This window comes from Esox lucius, chromosome 6, assembly GCF_011004845.1.
Source record: "Esox lucius isolate fEsoLuc1 chromosome 6, fEsoLuc1.pri, whole genome shotgun sequence".
NCBI classification, from domain to species: Eukaryota; Metazoa; Chordata; class Actinopteri; order Esociformes; family Esocidae; genus Esox; species Esox lucius.
In genome coordinates, this window is record NC_047574.1 from 24,329,617 (window position 1) to 24,344,971 (window position 15,355).

At 46.3% G+C, this 15,355-nt stretch overlaps 1 protein-coding gene across 2 annotated transcripts in view; it reads left to right on the forward strand.

The window, feature by feature from the left end:
* Window positions 1-32: 32 nt before the first annotated feature.
* Window positions 33-15,355, forward strand: part of thada (THADA armadillo repeat containing) — a 66,448-nt gene continuing 51,125 nt past the window's right edge. Inside the window, exons 1-21 of one of the 2 annotated variants that reach the window (XM_034292558.1) lie at window positions 33-204; window positions 618-694; window positions 770-879; window positions 2,014-2,147; window positions 4,193-4,347; window positions 4,443-4,475; window positions 4,600-4,648; window positions 5,837-6,030; window positions 6,318-6,412; window positions 6,533-6,756; window positions 6,937-7,634; window positions 9,957-10,102; window positions 10,244-10,399; window positions 10,977-11,084; window positions 11,328-11,451; window positions 11,656-11,804; window positions 12,061-12,292; window positions 12,430-12,565; window positions 13,433-13,569; window positions 13,883-14,032; window positions 14,423-14,583. In XM_034292558.1, coding sequence (XP_034148449.1) covers window positions 622-694; window positions 770-879; window positions 2,014-2,147; window positions 4,193-4,347; window positions 4,443-4,475; window positions 4,600-4,648; window positions 5,837-6,030; window positions 6,318-6,412; window positions 6,533-6,756; window positions 6,937-7,634; window positions 9,957-10,102; window positions 10,244-10,399; window positions 10,977-11,084; window positions 11,328-11,451; window positions 11,656-11,804; window positions 12,061-12,292; window positions 12,430-12,565; window positions 13,433-13,569; window positions 13,883-14,032; window positions 14,423-14,583 — 3,264 coding nt within the window. In that variant the 5' untranslated portion in view covers window positions 33-204; window positions 618-621. The remainder of the gene's footprint in view (window positions 205-617; window positions 695-769; window positions 880-2,013; window positions 2,148-4,192; window positions 4,348-4,442; window positions 4,476-4,599; window positions 4,649-5,836; window positions 6,031-6,317; window positions 6,413-6,532; window positions 6,757-6,936; window positions 7,635-9,956; window positions 10,103-10,243; window positions 10,400-10,976; window positions 11,085-11,327; window positions 11,452-11,655; window positions 11,805-12,060; window positions 12,293-12,429; window positions 12,566-13,432; window positions 13,570-13,882; window positions 14,033-14,422; window positions 14,584-15,355) is intronic. The other variant, XM_034292557.1, reaches the window with a different exon arrangement.

Consider the following 15,355-nt stretch of genomic DNA (forward strand, 5'->3'; position numbering starts at 1 on the left):
TTAGAAAAGAAAATGGCCAATAAGAGAATTGGCAGGGTGGGTTTACTAAAACCCCGGAATAGCATACACGTGTATCATGATGGTTGCTGGCAGTAGTTGAGGGAAGCCGCAGAAACGGTTGTTTGTGTAATCAGGCTGTGCAATTGTTCATGTTTATTAAAAGGTCCACATTCATTCCTTTAACGTGAAATCACTCAAATCCCGGTGAGTCGTTTTTTTTTACGCTACATTAGTGAAGTAACGTTCACTTCCCTTATTGCATGCTAACAGGTAATGACTAACGTTACACTAGCGTAATGAAGCTCTCTAGCCAACTACATTACTATATGTGAAGATGTTACTACTGGTACATTATCTTCAGACAAAATTACGTCGCGAATGAATACACAACACACGTAAATAAATGTCTTGCAAGTAAGACGCAGCTAGCTAGCTAGCTTTAGGATAGTTGTTCCAGTCCAGACTCTAGAGTTCCATACCAGACCTACTACAGTGTGGTCATAATCAGTCTTGACCCTGGAGAACTTCAGTCGAATTGGACATCTGGATCACTATGCATCCTGTCGCTGCCACAAATCAAGTGGTTGTTTTACTGTTCCCTGTTTGGCTTGTTGCAGAGAAATGGTGACCAAGAAGAAAACTGTGAAAGTGGAGGCTGTGGTCTTGGACAAGGACAAGCTTGACAAGTTGATAGGTGAGCAGATGTGGTTTGTGTTGGCAAATGTGGAATTGTCTCTCCTGGTGTAACAGGATCATTTCTGCTTCTCAGTCTCACTGTCTGTGGGTGGAGGAGAAGAGTTGATCAGACAGCTAGCCCAGACCCTACAAGACTGTCTGGTTTTGGCTGACCCAGTGCAGCAGATCCAACTGGTCAAGAAGGTTGGTGTCCATTGTCTTTCTCATTTTCTCAACTGACGTTAATACTGACAGACTCATTTTCTCAACTGACTTAGTCTGTCAGTATTTAATTATGTATCTAATGCCCAGAGTCCAAGGTTGGAAAGGTTAAGAAGGTGTGTGCAGGAGTTAGAATTCCTATTAAGAATCCTATTCTTCTGTTGTCTGCTAGTTATGTCCATTTGTTGGAAGTAATCTGAGGCAAAATATCCACTGTTAGGCTATTAAGTAACATTTCAGGTATGCTGGTCTGTATATATCTGACATTTGCATTTCCATTTAGCATTTTTCAGAAGATAGGGAACTCAAACTACAAATATGTAAATTGATGACCGGATGCGCTTCCAGCTAATTGTGAGAGAAAATACTTTGTCAATTAAGTTTGGCTACTGTTAACATGTTGAGTGAATTTTGCAATGTGCCAGGAGATTGAAAATAAAAACAAGGGACACACACAAACAGAGCAAAATAAAGCCTGGCTGTTACAAGATTACTACTCCAAGATTACTACTCCTACTGTTGACATTTAATCTCTCCTTCCTACCAGCCACAGGATGAAAATCACAGAGAGTAAAAAATTATTCTCAGCATTTTGCCTGTTAGAGGGTCTTTGCATCATTTCGGATGATGACTTTTCTGTCATTGAGTAGCCACGCCCCCTTGTATACCTGATGTTTTAGAGTTGGTACTGGGGCTGCACGATTTGGAGGAAATATTTAATTGCGATTGCTTTTGCCATATATTGTTATTATTATTTGGATTTACTATTTTCAAACAGGGTATGAACAGTGTCGATAAGTCACTTTTTAAAAAAGAAAGCGTAGAAATCACAGCCTACGTAATGTGCCCTTAAATGGAATAAAAAAACTTGTTTTTAGTTATTCAAAACAATGGCATTTGTGTTTGTGCTGTTGCCGTAGTTATGGGATATTTTCTCCCATTTTAAGTATGTTTGTAGGCATCGAAGGCATTGAAGCCGAAGCTCTTAATAACCAATGTGTTGTGTATGTGGGAAAATATCTCGGTGCCACTCGCTAGCTTATAGTAGACGTCTTTGCTAGCGGTTGCAGCGTGAACTTGAACGAACTTTGAAAAACCATATCTCTGTCCCTCCAGGCAGGCTCCCAGCTGGAAAAGCTGAGTGAGGAGGAAATGTCCCGGGGGCCTCTCCTCCAGGCCTGTCTGAACACCCTGGCCCTCATCTACACATCCCTGCAGGCCAAGAACCCTCTCCGTAGGGCCAGCGCTAGGTACTGGCCTCCCTTATAGTCTGGTTCATGAGAGCCCAGCGCAACTACACCTGAGTGGCATTCATTACGCCAATTGGAACGTATGGTGTTGAAAAGCGCTCAGTTTCCGGTTGAATGAGGAACTCCTAATTAAGATGTTGATGACTTGAGCAGTATACAGGTGCTGGTCATATAATTAGAATATCATAAAGTTGATTCATGTCAGTGGTTCCATTCAAAAAGTTAAACTTGTATATTATATGCATTCATTGCACACAGACTATATTTCAAATGTTTTTTTCTTTTAATTGTGATGATTATAACTGACAACTAATGAAAATCCCAAATTCAGTATCTCTGAAAATTTGAATATTACTTAAGACCAATACAAAAAAAGGATTTTTCAAAATGTTGGCCAACTGAAAAGTATGGGACTGGTAGCTTTGGCACTGTGTGCAGGTGCCAAGTCCTGTTGGAAAATGAAATCTGCATCTCCATAAAGTTGGTCAGCAGCAGGAAGCATGAAGTGCTCTAAAACTTCCTGGTAGACTGTTGCGTTGACCTTGGACCTCAGAAAACACAGTGGATCAACACCAGCAGATGACATGGCACCACAAACCAGCACTGACTGTGGAGACTTTACACTGGACTTCAAGCAACATGGATTCTGTGCCTCTCCTCCCTTCCTCCAGACTCTGGGACCTTGATTTCCAAAGGAAATGCAAAATTTACTTTCATCAGAGAACATAACTCAGCAGCAGTCCAGTCCTTTTTGTCTTTGCCCAGGCGAGATGCTTCTGATGCTGTGTCTTGTTCAAAAGTAGCTTGACACAAGGAAAGCGACAGCTGAAACCCATGTCTTGCATACGTCTGTGCGTGGTGGTTCTTGAAGCACTGACTCCAGCTGCAGTCCAGTCTTCGTGAATCTCCCCCACATTTTTGAATGGGTTTTGTTTCACAATCTTTCCAGGGTGCGGTTAACCCTATTGCTTGTACACTTTTTTTCTACCACATCCTTGGACACAGAGCTCTGTGAACAGCCAGCCTCTTTAGCTATGACCTTTTGTGTTTTGCCCTCCTTGTGCAAGGTGTCAATGGTGGTATTTTGGACAGCTGCCAAGTCAGCAGTCTTCCCCATGATTGTGTAACCTACAGAACTAGATTGAGAGACCATTTAAAGGCCTTTGCAGGTGTTTTGGGTTAATTAGCTGATTAGGGTGTGGCACCAGGTGTCTTCAATATTGAATCTTTTCACTATTCAAATTTTCTGAGATACTGAATTTGGGGTTTTCATTAGTTGTCAGTAATAATCATTAAAATAAAAAGAAATAAACACTTGAAATATATCCGTGTGTGGAATGAATGTATACATTATACAAGTTTCACTTTTTGAATGGAATTACTGAAATAAATCAAATTTTTGTTGATATTCTAATTATATGACCAGCACCTGTATATATAAAACGTCTCAGAATAGGTCGTAGGTATCCTGCTGAAACCTGTTGTAAGACTAATAACCTGTTGTAAGACTAATAACCTTGCAGTTCTGTGCAGGTTTTAGTGTGATGTTAAAACACTGTTCTGAGCCTGGAGTAAAACCAACTTGTTAAGTTCATCATGACAGTTTGAGTCACCACTAATGCGGATGTCACTTAAAACCCTTTAGCAGTGTGATCATATAGAACTATCAAGAACTTTGAATATCTAAGTCATTTAGCAGACAGTCTCATCCATGCTGACTTTGAGTACTGAACACATCCATTTTAGTACTTTTTTCAGTGTGTGGTAGCTCTTGCTAATCAATAACATCCTCAACCACTCCAAAGCACCCCCCAGTCTCTGGCACAGGAAACATTGAATGCCTCCATCCCTATTCTTCATACAACTGCTGGTAACATTGGGGAGGACCGCGCCCCTTTAAGAGTAGAAGTAAAATGTCTCAACACCGACGACCAGTGTTCCAGTAGAACGCCTGCCCCCCAGGGAATCTGACCAACGCTTGACTCTCTCTCATGACAGCAGGTGCTACAGCGACAGAACCACCTAACTGCTCTCTCCCTTTCCAGCGCCTTGAGCTCTGTGCCAGGCTGGCTGCAGGACCAGGCTGTTGGCTGCCTGTCGGCGTGCCTGTCCGACTGTCTGTCCACCCTGTGCTCGGACCGCGCCTCGTACCCACACCTGATAGACTCAGTAACGTCTTGCCTGGATGGCTTCCCTCTCGGTGCGTATGGAGTCCCCTCTCATAGGCTTTGTCCTTGTTCGATCAGATTTCAATAAGCTGACCTGGTAAATGACTAATGCGCTGTTGCCTTCCAGGGGAGAGTTGTATACGCGGTCTGCTAGCAGAGGGTAAGTGGTTTATCTTGAGGTTTTTATCAGACACGGTCAGAACAATGAAGCCTCTGAGACACGTTGCCCACAGTTCATTCATGTCTTTGGATTATACTGTATGCCTCTTTGCTCGTTTCTCCAGTGTTGACGTTTCTTCATAAAGCCTTGAGTGAATACCTCCAATTGAACAGGTATGAAAGGCTGTGTTCCAGCCCGGTAACACAGCCGATCAATGAAGACTTCTAGGTTATTCAGTAGGGGTGTAACGATTCATTTTAACCATGATTCGATTCGTATCACGATTTGTGGTTGTCGATACGATTCAAGGCCGATAATGGTTCATTTAGAACGATACGATCCGAAACGATTCAGTGACTTGAAATCGATTCAGTATCTTTTCAGCCACAAATTCTACCCGTTTGACTGAAATAAATACCTGGATACTGGACAGTGCAGGTGAGGTTTCCTAGATTCCTGTTGTTTCTTGTAAGGGAATCAGGTATCAATTAATTATGGATATAAACAAACAAGTAAACAACAATTAATGGCAAATGCATTCACATTTTATTTGAATAAAGTGCAACCAACACTTAAGGTTGAATTAACAGGAAGTTAAAATGTTCTGCTCTCATTTTCAATATTCAATACATTTTCAATAAAAGTACAGTAAGTGCAACCAACATTTCAACAGTAGGTTTACCTGCTACTTGTGCTTTTGTTTTTCAACATAAAAATACTACTATATTACTATCAAAAATAAAGTGCAACCAACATCTCTTCAGGTTGAATTAACAGTAGGTTTACGTGCTACTTTTACTGTTGTTTTTCAACATAGAAATAATACAGATACAGTATTAATATCAAAAATGAAGTGCAACCAACACTTTCCACACACTGGACCGCAATGGTGGCTTTATAACTTCTCGCTCGTCGGCTTCTCCTCTGCCATCTGCCATGCTATGTTTTGTTGTCTTTGCGCTGCTGCTGGCCTGGGGCGATGACGTCACGGATAGGCAGACTGAATCGAGTAACGTTTATCGCCTTTATCATTAAAAGTGCTAAGAAAAAAGTCTGACGTGCTTAAATCCAATGGGTTATTTCATAGTATCGATACAATCGATTGATTACATTTTAAAACGATGTTAGATCGATAAATGTCGTCTGGAAGGCCAACTTGCTGAGCACAGATCGATGTAGTTGGATCATAGGAATATAAATCGATACATCGATGTAGTAGATGGATCGTTACACCCCTATTATTCAGTGGTGCTAGGCTGAAACAAAAGCCTGCACCATCCTAATTATCAGGATTGAATAATGTGTAGAGCCTGGCCTCCACCTGACAGCTGTGTGTTTGTCGCCCCCTGCTGTCTCCCCAGTGGTCTGGCAGGTTGCCATGTGCTCCAGGCCCAGCTCATGCACTCGTGTCTGGCTGCGGTCAAGGCCTCCATGCTGGTGGTGCAGAGGTCCCAGGACCTCATCAGCGCTGCCCTACAGGCAGGCAATCCTGACTGCACCCTGCAGCCAACCCTCAGTGGTCTTCTGGACTGTTACACACACATCCTCACAGATGGTGAGGACCGCATCTCAACAGAGCTTTATCCACTAGGGCCCAAACCAACCAAACGGGAGCAAGCAGAAGCTAAATGTAGCTTACGGAAACTCTTGGCAAATGTGTTAAGTTTGTAGTTCAGTTTTAAGTAAACAGTTTCTGTCGCGAAACGTTTCGCAACTATTCGCTGCGCTCTAACATTTGAGGTTACTGGAAATCTGCTCAGGAAGTCTAAGCACTCACCATTTCTGAAACAAGTGTGCCCAACTGTCTTCCCATGTTCCCGTTCCCTCTCTCCCTCGTCCCAGAGGAGTTTGTTCAGGCGGTCCAGAGCACGGCTGGCATGGCGGTGGTGCTGCTCATCAGATCTGTCCTGGGCTGTGGAGATGAAGTGGCGTCAGCGGTGAGGGACCCTGAACACATCCACTCATATAACTTGTTCGTCAATCACCGTGGACGATATGTTGAATTCTGGGACGTTGGCTCAGTTTCCCTTACTATGTGTGTGTTTCTGCCTGTCCAGGTGGCTGGACTCCTGCAAGGCATAGAGCTGGGAGCGGAGTGCGCCCCCTTGTGGCTGAGAGAGAGCTGTGTGGGGCTGTATGACAGCGGGCGTCCTGCAGGGGTGTCCCTCTACCTGTGTCACGGGGCCCTGGCTATGCTGAACTGGAGAGGGGCCTCGCAAGGGCCGCGGAGGGATCAGCTCCTGCTGCTCGTGCCCCACACACTGCTGGCCCTAGACACCAGGTCTCACACACACACACACACACACACACACACACACACACACACGCTCTTTATGCCTGTTTGCAGATACCTGATTACATTTTCCTCTTACCTAAGATATGGCAGTCAGAATGTGAAGTTTAATTATTGTGTGTGTCTCTCTGCCTCTGCATCGTTTGTGTCCGGCTCTGATTTCTGTAGTATTAAGGAATCCAGCACAGCCATGGTGGTAGCCCGCGTGCTGTCCCTGTGGAGCGGAGTGGCATTGGACAGCATGCAGAGTGGCCAGTCCTCTGCCCCCGGCCTGCTACGCGACTCCCTCCGTGGGGGCTCCGAGCTTCAGGGGCGCCTCCTGGAGCACGTCTACACCCACTGGGAGCACCCCCTGGACGGGGTCCGCCACCAGACCAACACCCTTTTCAAGAACCTCCTCCTCCTGCACCAGCATACCCACCCTCTGGCTCTTTCCAACCCCCACAGTGACCCGTACGTCAGCCAGCTAACCCAGACTCTGCTGGGCCTGGAGTGGCACCAGAGAGGGAAGTACGGGTCTCTGGCCTGCCTGGTGGAGCTCCTAGGGGCAGGGTACCTGTTGGCTCTGGAACCCCAGCTGCCCTCACATCTCCTGGGCTTGATGGGGGACCAGACACTGGCACCCTACGCTAGTGACCTGCTAGAGAGGCTGTTTGTCAGTCACAAGGCCCAGCTGGCTGGGGAGGGGGACATGGAGAGGTGGCACGGGACCTGGGTATCTCCGCTGCTCCAGGTGCTGTGCCGAGCCAGGCTGGACCAGACTACCTATATCCTGGACTATTTCCTCCCCAAGCTGCTGCGCTGTTCTCCCTCCAGTCTGGCCCACATGGTACAGGCCCTCCAGAACTCCCCATCCTGCAGTGCTGGTACACACAGTAACATGCATATATATTACACCATACAGTGCTGGTACACACAGTAACATGCATATATATTACACCATACAGTGCTGGTACACACAGTAACATGCATATATATTACACCATACAGTGCTGGTACACACAGTAACATGCATATATATTACACCATACAGTGCTGGTACACACAGTAACATGCATATATATTACACCATACAGTGCTGGTACACACAGTAACATGCATATATATTACACCATACAGTGCTGGTACACACAGTAACATGCATATATATTACACCATACAGTGCTGGTACACACAGTAACATGCATATATATTACACCATACAGTGCTGGTACACACAGTAACATGCATATATATTACACCATACAGTGCTGGTACACACAGTAACATGCATATATATTACACCATACAGTGGGGAGAACAAGTATTTGATACACTGGCGATTTTGCAGGTTTCCTACTTACAAAGCATGTAGGTCTGTAATTTTTATCTAAAACAAAAATCCAGAAAATCACTGTTTTTTAAGTAATTAATTTGCATTTTATTGCATGAGTATTTGATCACCTACCAACCAGTAAGAATTCCGGCTCTCACAGACCTGTTAGTTTTTCTTTAAGAAGCCCTCCTGTTCTCCGCTCATTACCTGTATTAACTGCACCCGTTTTAACTCGTTACCTGTATAAAAGACACCTGTTCACACACTCAGTCAAACAGACACCAACCTCTCCACAATGGCCAAGACCAGAGAGCTGTGTAAGGACATCAGGGATAAAATTGTAGACCTGCACAAGGCTGGGATGGGCTACAGGACAATAGGCAAGCAGCTTGGTGAGAAGGCAACAACTGTTGGCGCAATTATTAGAAAATGGAAGAAGTTAAAGATGATGATCAATCTCCCTCGGTCTGGGGCTCCATGTAAGACCTCACCTCGTGGGGTATCAATGATCATGAGGAAGGTGAGGCATCAGCCCAGAACTACACGGCAGGACCTGGTCAATGACCTGAAGAGAGCTGGGACCACAGTCTCAAAGAAAACCATTAGTAACACACTACGCCGTAATGGATTAAAATCCTGCAGCGCACGCAAGGTCCCCCTGCTCAAGCCAGCGCATGTCCAGGCCCGTCTGAAGTTTGCCAATGATCATCTGAATGATCCAGAGAAGGAATGGGAAAAGGTCATGTGGTCTGATGAGACAAAAATAGAGCTTTTTGGTCTAAACTCCAATCGCCGTGTTTGGAGGAAGGAGATGGATGAGTACAACCTCAAGGTAACATTCTTTGGGGATGCTTTTCTGCAAAGGGGACAGGACGACTGCACCGTATTGAGGGGAGGATGGATGGGGCCATGTTTCGTGAGATCTTGGCCAACAACCTCCTTTCCTCAGTAAGAGCATTGAAGATGGGTCGTGGCTTGGTTTTCCAGCATGACAACGACCCGAAACACACAGCCAGGGCAACTAAGGAGTGGCTCCTTAAGAAGCATCTCAAGGTCCTGGAGTGGCCTAGCCAGTCTCTAAGACCTGAACCCAATAGAAAATCTTTGGAGGGAGCTGAAAGTCTGTATTGCCTAGCAACAGCCCTGAAACCTGAAGGATCTGGAGAAAGTCTGTATGGAGGAGTGGGCCAAAATCCCTGCTGCATTGTGTGCACACAGGAAACGTATGATCTCAGTAATTGCAAACAAAGGTTTCTGTACCAAATATTTTCTGATGTATCAAATAATTAAGTCATGCAATAAAATGCTAATTAATTAAAATAGAATAGAAAATGTACAATACAGAAATGTCGACCTGAGAAGAGCTCATCTGACAGATGTCTCACACACACACGCACACACTGCAGATTTAAAGGCAGTTGAGAGGTGCCCTGAATTGCGCATCGGTAAAGCAACTTCCTTGCTGTTAAATGCATCATTGTAAGACTAGTTCTTCAATATGGTGGGCTAGTCTCATCGCCCTTCAGCGACTCCTTGGATTTGGGCATTGAGGCTCTAGATTTTGCAATGAAGTTGCGGATATTTATACTGTTTTTGTCTGTGTAGCGATTGAAGGAAGTTTCTTCAGAGTTTGATTGTGATTGCGTTAGAGAATTTGGGAATGGGAACAGCTGTTTATTAGCATTGTAAACAACCTCTGCCTCTGTGTACTGAATACAGATAAATACTAATGAAATACCATGACGGTGGAGTACAAGGATCTGATGAAATCACGAAATAGCCTATTAAAGCAGTTGCATTTATTTGACATGTTTTGTGATGTTTTTATCGTGTGTGTGTGTGTGTGTGTGTGTGTCTGTCTGTCTGTACCCAGGCAGTAGGGGTTCGGTGGGGGCTCTGATGACATGTCTGCGGGCAGCACGGGCCCAGGGGATGGTCCAGTCTTCAGAGGAGGGACTTTGGGGGGGGTTGGTCCCTCTCTCCCTGCTCCGCCAGGCTCTGGTTCACAAACACCACCAGGTTAGCAGAGAGACTACTGTCTCTTTCCCCATCTGACTGCCGTATATTCGGGATTCCGGGAGAACCGTGGAATTCTGAGAAAGTTGCCAAATTTTTGCCCTTAGATTGTGTGATAACGACAACATACTTTTTTATATTTAGGTGCGAATGGATGCTCTTGGCTTAGTGTGCGAGAGTCATCGCAGCACAGAGGTTCTGACCTCACAGGAAATTGAGCTGCTTTGTCACTTCCTGCCTTCCTGTCTGAACAGCCAATCACCAGGGGTCAGGCAGCAGACCATCAGTCTTCTCAAAAAGGTCAGACACAGGTCCTGCTCTTTAAGCACCGTGTTATGTAGTGATGAACCCGATATCCATCATTCTATTCCACGGTTTCCCAATCCTGGTCCTGGGGACCCAAAGGGTTGCACATTTTAGTTTTTGCCCAAGCACTCATACACCTGTTGCAAATGTTTCCCTACCACTCACACACTTGATTGACGTAATCAACCTATCATCAACTCTTTAATTTGAAACAGGTGTGCGACTGCTAGGGCAAAAATGTGCAACCCTTTGGGTCCCCAGGACCAGGATTGAGAAACAGTGTTCTATTCCAATGATTGTTCGGAGCCAACTGAAAACTATCTGCGACTGTTAGAATGGAGCGCCAATTGGGGGTGTGTGTGTGTGTGTCTGTGTGTGTGTCTGTGTGTGTGTCTGTGTGTGTGTCTGTGTGTGTGTCTGTGTGTGTGTCTGTGTGTGTGTCTGTGTGTGTGTCTGTGTGTGTGTCTGTGTGTGTGTGTGTGTGTGTGTGTGTGTGTGTGTGTGTGTGTGTGTGTGTGTGTGTGTGTGTGTGTGTGTGTGTGTGTGTGTGTGTGTGTGTGTGTGTGGACAGCTCCTGTGCCGAGTAAAGGACAGTGGTCAGTTAGTTCAGAGGAGACTGGCCCAAGAGAGAGACGTGGGACAGCGTGAGAAAGCCCAACACGTCCTGGACACATACAAGGTATGCTACTCTAAAGAACGGACCTAGAACCCACCCCGGACCTACTCTGACTCCTAACCTAGTGAAATCCAAATTCCCAGATGTTCCTAAAATCCACCGGTAAATACGAAGGACATTCAGAATCCTACACCCAGCATGTCTGTCAAACCTGGGATGTCAGGGAAACTTCCCAAATGTTCTAAGTCTAAAATGAAGTTTGACGGCCGGTTCTAAAGATCACTGTGTGTGTTGTTGGGTGCTCAGGAGTTCCTGCGCTGGCTCTGTGAGAGGTTGTTTGTGGTGTTGCTCCCTGGGGCCTCCTTCTCCACCTGTCTGACGGCCCTCAGAATGCTGGCCCTGCTGGCCCAACTGTTCACCTTCACAACTGGTACTACACACGTCTCACAATGCTGCAATTCATACTTGGAGGTTTTGTCCATCAATGCTTAAGGAAACTTTTAGCACCATGTTTTCTTTGCAGCAAGGCATTTTTATCTGTTTCTCTCCTCTTTCCCCTCTGTCCATCTGTTTCTCCCCCCTTTCTCTTTCTCTCACCCTCTCTGTCTCTCGTTCTCTCTTCGGTCTCTCTCAGGGCCTGAGGATATGTTTGCTCTTGGGGAGGTGGTGACTCCTGTACATGCTCAGAACGTCCTCTTCTGCCTCGGCAGCAACTTCCTGGAGGTTAAGCAGCTGGCCTCTGCGTTGCTTCGTCAGCTCCCTCCCTCTGCTGTGGGGCTTCAGGTCAGTGAAGCCAGCCGTGGACCCGTGGAGTGGCCTGGGGCACGTACTCTGTTGTATGTTGTCCTTACGTTAGGTGCACACTGCACACCTTTTTTTCAGAGCAGTTTGTACATGATTGCCGAAAGACCACTTAGATCCACACAGATTAGAATTAAGCTGTCACTGTAAACCTGGCTTGAGAGTTCTCCGTTTGACCTAGGTGGAATGCACAGAAAAGGCTGTATATCTGTGTCATACTTATTGAATCCTTACGTAGGAGCCGGACAGGATGTTGTGTCTGCTCCAGGCAGCTATGGACCTCAGCACCAGCACTAAGCCCTTTGACAGTGTCACGGCGGCCCATCTATTCAACCTTCTCCTCCACCTGCCTGACCTGCCTCAGGCCCTTCTGCTCTGTGCCCAGGAGCAGGGCCTCTCCTTCCAGCCTCCATCTCTAACCCAGCCCCAGGCTTCTGAGGCCCTCACCTTGGAGACTAACACCCTGGCAGGTAAATCTGGGTCAGGTTACTTTAAAAATGGGCCGTCATGTTTGTAGTCCCTCAGAAGTAATTTGTGGTAAGTGACGTCACCATGGCGTGGATGTAGCTCGGTGTGGTGAGTGACGTCACCATGGTGTGTGTTTTAGTGATTCAGTTCCTGTTGCTGTGTCTGAAGACTGAGGTGAGGAAGGCGGAGTCTTCACTCCTGCTGGCGGCAGCCACCTCCCCTCTCTACGGCAGAGCCCACTGTATCACAGCTGCCTTACAGCAGCTGAACACCAGGTCAGCACCACCCACACACACACACACGTTTGTACAGCTACCCTCATGGGGACCACAAAATAAAAATTGCATGCTCCCTTGCCCTAATCTTAACCCTAAATCTAACCCTTACCCTAACTTAGTTAGCTAGCTAGCTAATGTGGCACTTTGAGTTTGTAAGGGACATATAGCCCTTACTTGTTAATTGTTGGGACACTCCTATAAAGGAATCTTCTGGAAGGGTTAATCCCGCCTCGATGTTAATGAGGTCTGCCATAGGTTTAAAAAGGGTTTTACCTTCTGCTTTGGTCTGAATGGTTGCAGAGTTTTCTTATTGGGATCATATGGCCGTTTGGGTTTTTATCCTCTTCCGAATTTGTTTATCAATCTATTCCGATTAATATAACCCTGCTGCTATTGGTCTGGTTTCTTTTTTCTTCTCCTTTTCCCCTTTCCTCCTTTTTATTTAGGATATTCCACACACACGTCTTTTTGTTTTGTTGAAATATTAAAAAATAATAAAAATGTATTGAGATCTTTAAAGAAACAATTGAATAAAATGTAATAAATAGCCCCTGTGCCCGTGCACATCTAACCCCCCATTAGGGGAGTAGAATTGTTCTTTTAAACCTAACCTAAACCTAACCTTAACCACAAAGTAACATTTATGTTTATTTTTTTCTGGTTTTACTATACTCATTGGGACATTTTGTCCCCATGAGTTCAGTAAGACCTAACCCACCACCTGACACACACACACACACACACACACACACACACACACACACACACACTCCTCCTGACACACACGCACACGTACACCACCTGACACCCAGGACCCTTTCCACCCTGTAGGTAGTGTTGATGTGTTGGTTGCTGTGTCCCCAGATGTCTGACTCTGTGTGGCCAGTGGAGGAGTGTGGTGTCAGAGCTGATCACGGTGTCCTACAGGATGTCTGACGTGGTGTCACCTGTCGTCCAGAGCTCCTCCCCTGAAGGCCTCATTCCCATGGATACGGAGACAGGTCAGAACCTCCTGGGATCTGATTCCGACATAGTGAACATACTCACGACGCATATGTTTCATCATTATAGTTGGGATAAAGAATATACATTAGCATTTAAAAACCAAGAGAATCAGAACACTGATTTCCTAAATTTGAAGACAAAAACTACTAAATGAACACTTAGGTAGTGCAGTAGGAACTGTCTGTCCTACTGCACTTTCAGTTCAGTTCAGTTGCAGCTCTCTCCTATCTTTCACCACCTTCCTGTCTAATAAAGCATAACATGTCTGAAGTAAATCTTCATAATAGCTGTGTTTTTGCCTCTTCTCAGAGTCGTCGGCTGGTCTCAAGAGCATCCTGCAGGAGATCCAGCCTCGTGACACCAACGATTTCTTCACCAGCGCCAGAGAGCTGGACACTCAGGAGTCGGGAACCAATGAACCTGCCGCCAAAACCGATGAAACGCTCCATCCCAGCACAGGTCAACAACACACTGAACTAGCATTTGTCATTTAACCTGGTACTTCATGTTGCATGTTTGGCTTCAGTGAGAGACAGCTGGTGAGCAGTGGGGAAATGCTGACCCCATCAGGACAAAAACGGTACTGTGTCCAGCTTTAATACAGGCTGCAGTATAGTTCTTCTCCAGGTGGGGTCAGTGTTTCATTGCCCCAAAAGTGATGGGACTGAGGCCTTATTGTACAGTCCTTTTAGCACCCTGAAATACAGTTTGTTTACCCTCACTCCTAGAATGCTTTTGGTTTGGTAGGTACTTGTATAGCGCTTGGTTTGACACTGCAAGGGGTGTCTGTCCTGTGTCTGTCCTGTGTCTTTGTATGTCTGTCTTTGTCTCTCTGTTTGTGTGTGTTAGGTGGTGGGGGTGAAGGTTACAGGGTGACAGCTCAGATGGTGTTGGTGTGCTGTTGGAGGACCATGAAGGAGGTGTCCATGCTCCTGGGAGAAGTGTGTCAGAGCCTTCCTCTCCAGACAACACACACTCCCCCAGACCAAGCGCTGATCACAGAGGAGCAGGTGAGACGGATGCCAATGCATGTAAACAGAGCCTCGCCGAATACAACAAAATACCAGTTGAACACATGTTGTCCAGTTTCTGTCTGTTGTTTACATTCCCGCCCGTGAACACGCCGTCCCGTACTCCCAGCACGACGGCTGGCCTGTAGGTGGTTTCCAGGATCCAGTGTTTACTGTTTGTCTACTGCAGTGAAAAACGAGTTGAGCACGTTTGAGACCACGCTGCGACTGTCTTCAATTAGCATCCGCCCTCGTCAGCGGAGCGCTTTCATTTCAGCCCGGCCCGCTGTTTAACGGCCACGGCTGCCTTGGTTCCCACCTTCCGTTGCATTCCTCCTAAATTACTTCCACCGCCAGCCCTGGCCCCCTCCCTGGCCCACCCCCTGGCCCCCTCCCTGACGGGGTAAACACTGCGTCCTGCGTTCTCACTGCAAACACCACCTCAAAGCCTGCTCAGCACCCCCACCCCCAGGCCTCCCTGTTAGGTCAAATACGGTCCAAATACTGTCTGGGCCAGTATCTGGTCAGTTTGACCCTGCCGGAAAATGACTTGAATCATCTTCTAATCATCAACCGTTCTGGGCTTACTGGATATGACCTCACCGCCTCGAGCAGATGCGCCGGAGTATGGGAGGTTATGATGTCACCAGTGTGGTTTCCATGGCATCCAGGCCTGTTATGTAATGGATGAGGTCAGGGTGCAGTCCAGCTGGCAGTGTCAGCACAGGGAACTGTCAGGAGAACCCGGAGGAACCGGTTGGAGCGCTCTCTT